The 9473-nt window shown below is 42.8% G+C and overlaps 1 protein-coding gene across 4 annotated transcripts; it reads right to left on the bottom strand.

Moving 5' to 3' along the window:
• Window positions 1-278: 278 nt before the first annotated feature.
• On the bottom strand, window positions 279-9270 carry PHOSPHO2 (phosphatase, orphan 2). 4 transcript variants are annotated; one of them, XR_005883009.1, is made up of 4 exons: window positions 9160-9270; window positions 8649-8679; window positions 4515-5667; window positions 279-306 (listed from the first exon to the last, which is right to left on the bottom strand). XR_005883009.1 is itself a non-coding variant. In XM_040971686.1 (3 exons), exons 2-3 carry the CDS (start codon window positions 8652-8654, stop codon window positions 4909-4911), a joined length of 765 nt encoding a protein of 254 aa, XP_040827620.1. In that variant the 5' UTR covers window positions 8655-8679; window positions 9160-9270; the 3' UTR covers window positions 4240-4908. The 4 variants fall into 4 exon arrangements, 3 of the variants coding, with proteins under 3 accessions (XP_040827620.1, XP_040827621.1, XP_040827622.1); XM_040971686.1 differs by lacking the exon at window positions 279-306 and having other exon boundaries at window positions 4240-5667; XM_040971687.1 differs by lacking the exons at window positions 279-306; window positions 9160-9270 and having other exon boundaries at window positions 4240-5667; window positions 8649-9115.
• Between the last annotated feature and the right edge of the window lie 203 nt (window positions 9271-9473).

Here is a 9473-nt window from a genome sequence, read left to right as displayed (position 1 = left end):
ATGCAGACAATGAAGAGGGTAAGGGGAGAGGGCCGCTCTTAGCAGCCAAACAGCAATAATTCCAAAGAATGGGGGACAGCCACCTGATGTCATCCCAGAGTCCCCAGTGTGGAGCCTGTTTTAAGGATATTGTTAAAGTGATTTTGATAGTCCTGAGATGTCATTGATTACATTGCTCCAAGGTTGAGGAATTTCTTCCAAGGTCCATTGACTAACATAGTCCACCTAGAGTTATTTTATATTTTTCTTCAGGGTCCCAAGGCCTTGGGCTGTCATTGACTGCTTTCCCAGGCCACAAGCAGGGAGCTGGAAGGGAAGCAAGGCTCCTGGGATTAGAACCATTGCCCATATGGGATCCTGGGACATGCAAGGTGAGAACTTTAGCCTCTAGGCTACCATACCAGGCTCTCACCTAGAGTTTTGATTTGCCAAATACTGTCAAAACTTGAATAGGAGAGCTGTCCAATTTTTTCAACTCTCCATGACACCAGATATCTTCGTGGGCCTCAATGAACTGATTGTCATATCCCCATAAACATCTGGGCATGCCATCCACTGCAAAGTTCTCAGGAATTGTGGAGATCCAGTTCTGAAACATGCACTCTATAGTTAGGCCACACATCCCATGATTTTCCCTGTGGTTTGAGTTCTGAGTCCAGTGATCGAGCTGGGACGTAGGGATCCCCAAAGAAACCTTGCCGGAGGTGAGCCCAATCTGACTCCTGTTTGTGCTAGCTGGGTCTGGTTAAGTCCACACACTGGTGGTTGTAGTCACCTGGTCAGTTCTGTTCCCAGCCTCATCTCATATGCAAAACAATGGATGCTGCGGCCCAGCCTAATCTTGCTCACCACATACTCAGCCCTTACATACACCAGTGAGAACTTCAGCCTAGTTGGAGCAGCTCCCATTAGCCCTCACCCCATTTTGGCTCTTGCACTCACCAGTGGGAACCACAACCTAGCCAAAGCATCCCTTTAGCTCTCCAACCAGACTCACTCCAAGACACAGATCTTGAGCGTGTTGGTGGCTGCTCTGACACAGCCCAGCATAACCTATTATTCAGTTTGGCCTTCATCATTAGATGCTGCAGCCTGGCATGCCCATAGTCCTAACTTTCACTGGTGGATGCGACAGCCTAACCCTGCAGAGCCTGACCGTTTTTAGCATTTATACATACAGGTAGCAGTGATACCCTAGCATGGCCCATATACCCCATCCTGGCTCCTGTGCATGCCAGTGTGCTATGGTTTTGCCTGGTCCTGCCCAGTCCACCCCCTGAGTCAACCTATACACCTGGCAAAAAGTGAAGCAGCTCTGCCCAGCCTGATCACCACCCAGCCCTGACTCATGTGCTCAACAGTGGCAGCTATGGCCCACTGGGAAGTTCCCCAAGTTCTCCCACCAGGCCCACTCCCAGACCCAGATTTCATTTCTGTCAGCAGGTGCCAGGCCCTTACCCAGCACCATTTGTGCCCCAAATCTCAGTCTTTGTGTGTACTGGTAGATGTTGCAGCCTGGTCCACCCCATATCCAGTTCTTGGGTGCAACTGCCGGTACTGCAGCCTGAACCAGCCTGCCCTGTTCCCAATCCCTGTATCTATGCATGTTGGTGAGTTGCACAGTCATGCCTAGCTCAGCCCATCATTACCCTTTGCCCTTCCCACATGGACGAGCCCAGGATTCCCCACAGAATCTGGCCCCAGACCCAGCTCTCTCATGTCCTAACCTAACATGGTCCACACGCTGCCCTGACACTCACTGGTGGGTTCTGTGATTTAGTCTTGCTAAGCAGGTCCGCTAGCCATGGCTTTTGTGTGTCCCAGGTATGGCAGAAAGACTGGATGAAGACTGATAAGAATAAGATATTAAAGGCAGAATCCTCATAGTGAGTAAATAAGCATTCATTGTAAAATTAAAAACTTAAGAAGGAATATCACTAAAACTATATGCCCATAAATTATACAACTTAGATGAAAGGAATGAAGTTTAGAGGCACTGGTGGTTTTAAAGACCATCTATACATTTTTTGAATTATTTTCCTTTTAAAATGTAAGATTTAGTGTACAATTTTAACAAAGAGTATGTCAGAAATGTTGCTATTTGACTTCTGATAGGCCACAGAAGGCATTTTTAGTGTTCTCCTAGCCTTTTCTCTTCGATCACTCAGCTACCATGCTTTTCAGCGAGCTCAAGCTTTATGGAGAAGCCAATGCAATTAGAAAACAAATATCTCACCATTAGTCAGCTATGAATTGAGCCTTCATGGTGATAGTGAAGATCTGAGGTTTCCTTCAAAGGATGTATGAGAGGTATCCTAAAGCAGACATTTCCACTCCAGGCAAGCTTTCATATAACTGCACCTCAACTGACACCTTCACCTGGTTTGGATCTTGAGCCAGAACCACCCTGCTGAAAATGACAGAATTTGGGCCCGGTGGCATGGCCTAGCAATTAATGTCCTCACCTTGAACGCGCTGGGACCCCATATGGGTGCTGGTTCTAATCCCCGTGGTCCCGCTTCCCATTCAGCTTCCTGCTTGTGGCCTGGGAAAGCAGTTGAGGATGGCCCAAAGCCTTGGGACCCTGCACCCATGTGAGAGGCATGGAAGAAGCTCCTGGCTCCTGGCTTCGGCTCAGCTCTGGCTGTTGTGGTCACTTGGGGAGTGAATCATCAGATGGAAGATCTTCCTCTCAGTCTCTCCTCCTCTCTGTAAATCTGGCTTTGCCATAAAAATAAATAAATCTTAAAAAAAAAAAAGAAAAAGAAAATTCCAGAATTTTTAACCCATAGATGCTATCCTGTTTATATTATAATAGGCTATTATATTTTAAGATAATTTATTATGCAGCAATAGATGATAGTCGCAAACTACTGATGTCTAGCAAAGAAAAAATATACAACCTGAATAGTGCTGTGTCTACTTAAACAGTGGAATGAGTGCTAGCCTTTCAGTAAAGAAACCTCGATTGGAATGTGTTCACTATTGAAACTGCTTAAGCATTTAAGAAAAATATGCTACTAACTTGGTTCTTTTTTTAAAAAATGAGGGAATTTTATCTGTATTCCTATCTGGAAGGGCACTTGAAGGGAGGCCAGCTTCACTTGCTGACAGTGTTTGTCATGCTCTTGCCATTGCCACGGAACATGATGTACTGAGACTTCTGGGCTTTCTGCTAGTCCCGGAGAACACCCACAGTGCCAACGGGCTTTATACTTCTTTCTACCTTTGTTTAGCAGAAGTTTCACAGTAAATAATTTCAAGAGGTTTTTCTTTATTTGTCCTCTTCAGGTTCCTAGGGATTTTATAGGCTAATGTTAAGGATATACAGTTGCCAGAATTTCTTTTTGTAATATCTTTCAAAAAGATTTATTTAGAAATTGAAGTTAGAGAGAGAAGGATAAAGAGAGTGTGTCATCTTCCATCCTTCAGTTCACTCCCCAGATGGATGGTCGCAGTGGCCAGGACTGGGTCAGGGCAAAACCAAGCACCAGGAGCTTTATCCATGTTGCCCACATGGGTGACAGGGACCCAGTGTGCTTGGCCTATCTTCTGCTGCTCCAGGCCATTACCAGGGAGCTGGATGAAAAGCAGAGCAGCCAAGACATGAACCAATGCCCATATGAGAGGCTGGCATTGCAGGCTGTAGCTGTATCTGCTACATGGGGCTGGCCCCTCATTGTCTCTTTAATTACTGCTTTTCCTTCATTACTGTTTTTCTCTCCCGGAATACCAAGTTATCAAATTAGATGTTATTATTTCATCTTCTGTACTTCCATTATTTTGTTACTCTTTGGATATTCTAATTTGTGCTCACTGGCTAATTTTTCCTCAGCTATCTGTGTTTTTCTGTTTATCCACTAAAAATGCTATTTCTGCCAAGGTCACTTTCAGTTGTGTTTCCACTTTGGTTTTCATGTGATTTTCAACACTTTGTTAAAATTTTCATGGGAGACCTGGATGGAGTTCTGGGCTCCTGAGTCAGGACTGGATCTTGGGGTATAAAATAGCAGATTTTCTTTGTCTTTCAAATAAATAAATCTTATTTTAAAAAACAGACTACTGTTTTTCAGGTAACTTGTATTTTGCCAACATTTCTACTATGAAGGTTTCTAAAATGTTAGTATTTCTACAACTTATTTATAACATCGCTCAAGATTGCAATGCCAAAGACAGCTGATTAAACCAGCACTGTAGTTACTGCCTATTATGTTATAAAATATTTGAAGAACTCTAATATGTAATCCATGTTAGAAAGAAATAGATAGCTTTGAACAATACATATTGTATCCCTATATCTTTAGGAGGACACTACACACATTTGGAAGCCTTTTTCTCTTATGTGAATAAAACATCAGGCTTATTTTAAAATAGTTAAGATGTTTAACCACTGGACACATTTTTGAAAATAAATATCTGACAAAGTATAGTATGACTACTCTTTCCAGGCATAAGTGAACAAAATATAATCTATCAAGCACCTTTAGCAGAGACCACTAATGGCATGCACCTACCTTAGTCTGTATTCTTCCCAATTTTTCCTGGGCATGTAACCAGTTGAATGAGAGCTCTCTATCCCTTGCTTCCTTGCAGGTAGCTGGGGCCTTATGACCAAGTATTAGCCAATGGCATTTAAGCAGCAGCATTGGTTTCCCCTTCCAGGAAATGTCCTAAAACAAGGAGCTGGGACCTTCTCACTGTGCTTCTTGCTGGCAAGAATGTCTTTGTGAGGGCTGTAGCTTGAACAGAAACCTTGGATTTTAAGTTGGAAGCCAAATGCTACGGCAGTTAGAGCAAGAAAAAGGCCTCAAGATACTTACCTCTGGAATTACTTTCAGTGAGAAAAAAAATACTTCCCTAAGTCATTAGCTGTTGGAGATTTTAGATTTTATGATGCTGAATCTAATCTTAGTGGATACACTCCTTTATTAGACACTGCAAATGAGAAATGATTTCAACACCTGAAGACCAAACCAAAACAGAGGATTCCATAGGTTCAAGATTTCCAGACATTTTGGAAAGAGTTTTCTGTAAAGTGTATCCTTTCCGTGGCATGGCAACATCTTTCTTCTTTAAAAAGGATACTGGACAAACATCATTTCCACCATCACCTATATAAACAATTTGGGTATAATTCACTGCCTGTTTCAACTGTTTATCTATAAATTCCTCTAATACGACATTTTTGCAAAGATTCCTTGGGCACCTATTGCAAGTATGAGTATGGTAATTTTTCACAGTGAGATAACCATTGTTATCGAAACCTGCTGGATTTGTAAACACTCTATCAAACACATCGTGAAAACGGGCAGCTTCTAAAACCCAATCTATGAAGATGGAATTTGAATCTGAAATAATGATACAATCAAATTTATCCTTATTCTTTCTTATGAAGGAGAAAAGTTCTACCATCCCTGGAGTGAAAGGTATGGAAGTAACTGCTCTTTTCATTTCCTCTTCCCCTACACCTTCATCTCCCAAATATTTAAAGACTCTGCCCATAAATTCCGTCCAAAATCCTTTTTGGTATGACTCTCGTAGTTCAACAGGGAGCTTTCTGTCTGGGGCACACTGCACAATCCAGGTGTCACTATTGTCATCTATGATTGTATTGTCAAAATCAAAAACCAGCAAGATTTTCATGGTTCCAGGAGGAGACTGGATTGCCTGAAAGAGAATAAAGATTATTCTGAAAGCACATGTATTTCTATATCTAGTTATTGCACTTATTTGATAAATTAACTGTTAACCTGCTAAGCCAAGGATCATAAATAAGTGATCAAGCATGTTAAAACCACCATGTAAGCACCCTTTCCTAAGATAAAAAGTTCACATTTGAGTGCTTTAACTGAATGGAAGACACAACATCTAAAAACAACACTAAGTATCTCTGTATTTCTCTGGGGATGATTCTTTGAATTTTCATATTGAAACTACTGAGGTATCTCCAGAGGTAAAAATAAACTAATGAGTTCTTACAAATTTCTAAGAAAAATACAAGTTAATAATTCTTACTGTATACGTTGATCATATCCACGTGGAGCTGTCATATGAGATCCTGGTGTATGGGAGGCAAGGACTTTACCCACCAGGCTACCGCACAGCCTCAGAATAATTTCTTAAACAGAGAGTTTAGCGGCCTGGCACGATGGCCTAACAGCTAAATTCCTTGCTTTGAATGCGCCAAAATCCCACGTAGGTGCCGGTTCTAATCCTGGCAGCCCCACTTCCCATCCAGCTCCTTGCTTGTGGCCTGGGAAAGCAGTCGAGGACGGCCCCAAATCCTTGGGACCCTGCATCCGCTTGGGAGACCCAGAAAGAGCTCCTGGCTCCTGGCTTTGGACTGGCACAGTACTGGTCATTGTGGTTACTTGGGGAGTGAATCATCAGATGGAAGATCTTCCTCTCTGTCTCTCCTCCTCTCTGTATATTTGCCTTTCCAAAAAAATAAATAAATCTTTAAAAAAAAAGAGGGAGAGAGTTTAGGCCTGGCACAGTGATTCAACAGATGGAAGACTTTTCAATAAAAATAAAATAAATCTTCAAAAAAAGAGAGAGAGTGAGTTTAACTTGAAATAGGTTTCTGGTTGCCCATATTACAATTAAGTGACTGGGCAGGTGCTGCAGCTCAGGACTTTAAGCCATGGTCGGCTAAGTGACATCCTATATGAGGGCTGGTTCAGTCCCCAGCTGCTCTACTTCTGAGGTAGCTTGCTCTAATGTGCCTGGGAAAGCAGAGGAAGATAGCCCATTTTTGGGCCTCTGCCACCCACCTATGAATCTTCAGGCTCTTGGCTTCAGCCTGGCCCTGTCCCAGCTGATAAAGGCACTCGAAGAATGAACAAGCGGATGGAAGACGTTTCTCTCTGTGTTTCTCTTCTTGCTCTGTAACTATACCATTTAAACAAATAAACAAACCTTAAAAAAACAGAAAAGGGGCCATCATCATGGTACAACAAGTAAAGCTACGGCCTGCAATGACAACATCCTATGTGGCCATTTGTGGAGTGAGCCAGAAGATGGAAGATGGATCTCTCACTTTCTCCTCCTCTGCCTGGGAGGCAGTGGTGATAGCTCAAGTAGTTTAGTTCCTGGCACCCAGGCGGGAGACCAGATTGAGTTCTTGGCTAGGGCCACTGTGGGCATTTGGGGAGTGAACCCCGAGAAAGGAGTTCTCTTTCTCTACGTCTCACTACATAAAAACAAAACAAAACAAAACAGGAGATCAACTAAAGATGAAACAGCATTTAACCCCGTGTATTTTCCAGTTTAGCACAGCAGGCACTAAGTGGAGACAGAAAAGAGCTCTTAACTCATTAACGTGTTTCTTTAAATTCAGTCAGCTCAAGGGGGTAACATTGTGATATTCTGACACTTCCCAACCTTGTCAGCTTTAAATGTCTAATCCAGTTTTGTCTAACTGGATCCCAGAAAATAAAATTGAAATCATTTTCCAATAGGCACAATATCACAGCAATAAAGTATAACTGAAGATCAAATGACCATTGCATTTTAGCACATTTTCAATTAAACATCACTTTTAAGCTTTTTGAATTTATAATAAAAAATTTTTTTTCAACTGTAACTCAAGCTGATTTAAAGCTACCTTGAACCTAGATTGAATTAGGCACAAAAAAAGTCACTAAAATTCCTAAATTATTGATCTTGAAATACAGCAATGGAACTTAGTTCCATGGCTGATCTAACACAGTAATTTTTTTTTAATATCAGATCTTTTTCTATTAGTGTTTATTAAAGATACTTCCTCAAATTAGTATTTCTAAGGCAAATAACCTTACTTCAGCATAGAGTTTAAACAGCCATGACAATCCTCAGTTTTAAACACCAACCAGCTGTTTTCAAATATATGCTCATTGTGTATGTAGGGGACAAGGTCTTCCGGTGTGGAGCAAAGGAAAGGAAAGTTCTTACCTCCTAAAATTAATAACAGTATTTGATTATTTATTTCTTCTTATTAGAAACCTGCCAGGGGTATCAGGTGGCATTTTGACACATGGCTATATTGTTGAATGTTGCAAATCAGCATGCACACGCCATCTTCTTAAATTTACAAGGGTAGAGAGTGAAGGGCATAGAACAAGCAAGTAACTCCAAATCTCCAGTTACCTGTGTGAAGACTCATGGGTCAGAGCCGGGGACTGGAGTTTGAAATAGTATTTGGCCGCCTGTCAAAACTAGCAAATTAATGGCATCACATCTTATGAAATTCAAAATATATCCTAGCTACTTAAAACCTCATAAAATCTTCACTGGGAGATGATTCTCCATGCATCTCCGTAGTCCAGCATGTCCTGCAAGTAAAACTGCTGAGGCTAAACCACTGCTACACTGGTTACTGTTATCACCTATGACCTGGGAAATCAGCATCCCATATAAAACCACGGCAGGCCCAGGTGTCAGCTCACACGGGTTGTGCATTTCTTTTAACCTTTTTTTTTTAAACAATAGATTTATTTTATTTTTGATAATGCTTACATAGTAAAGAAGGATGCATGCCCACGTGGGTTGCACATTTCTGACCCTTCTTAGTTCCTGGCACTTGATAAATTAGCTTCTGAAAAACCCACCAGGATTATATGTACACAAATTTTTGTCTACAAATACTTAATGATTCCTTTCATACTTACCAGCATTATGGCAGCACAACTGACAGAAAACCTGGAAAGAAACAGCACAACTTGATATTAGAAAGCTCCATACAATTCTTCGCTGCCTCTGTTTTGAAACCTCAGCTTGTGCCTGAATTCTACAGGTTAGACCCAACGAAACCGGAAGGAAATCATTCGCACATCAACACGTTAGAAAAAGATGTTTTGAAGCCAAGCGCATGTCCACAATCAGTATTTCTGTGTCAAACATCCGTCACATTCCATTCACTGGTTTGTTCACCACGAAACAGAAACTATTTAAAGGCTCTAATATGAATACTCTCGGAACAATAGCCAACTTTCAGCACTACTTAAAAAAAATCTTCATCTAGTCCTGAGCACATCACAGGAACAAGAACTTTCAAAAACGAAGCTCTGTCTTCCAGCCCCTAGGTTTCCCCAGCCGAAGGAGGAGGTCTGCCCTTATATTCCACCTGCGAAGAAACCTGCGCGCACACACACCCTGGCTAGGCCTCGAGCGCTCACACACCTGCAGGGTCCACCCCGGGGACTGGAGTCGGTATTTACTCGGGGATCAACCCGGCGAGGTGCTCACTGGAGAGGCTGCACCTCACGGCCGAGGCCCGGCGGCGGCAGTCGCCCGCCCTGTGCGAGGGGTTCTCCAGCTGGGTTCCCCACAGCGCCCCACAACTGCCCAGCAAGGGCCGGTCCAAGCACACCCGGACCCCTGCTTCCCGCGCAGGCGCAGCCGCAGTTCCTCAGACCCGCGGCTGACCGCGGCGCGTTCCCGGTTCCTCGGCGATGGCGGCGTCACTTCCGGTGGCGTTGCGAAGCAACCACACG

This window comes from Ochotona curzoniae, unplaced genomic scaffold, assembly GCF_017591425.1.
Source record: "Ochotona curzoniae isolate NIBS_2020 unplaced genomic scaffold, NIBS_Ocur_1.0 contig_2210, whole genome shotgun sequence".
Lineage (NCBI taxonomy): Eukaryota > Metazoa > Chordata > Mammalia > Lagomorpha > Ochotonidae > Ochotona > Ochotona curzoniae.
The sequence above is the reverse complement of the archived record's forward strand: the minus strand, read 5'-3'. Positions and strand labels throughout refer to the sequence as shown.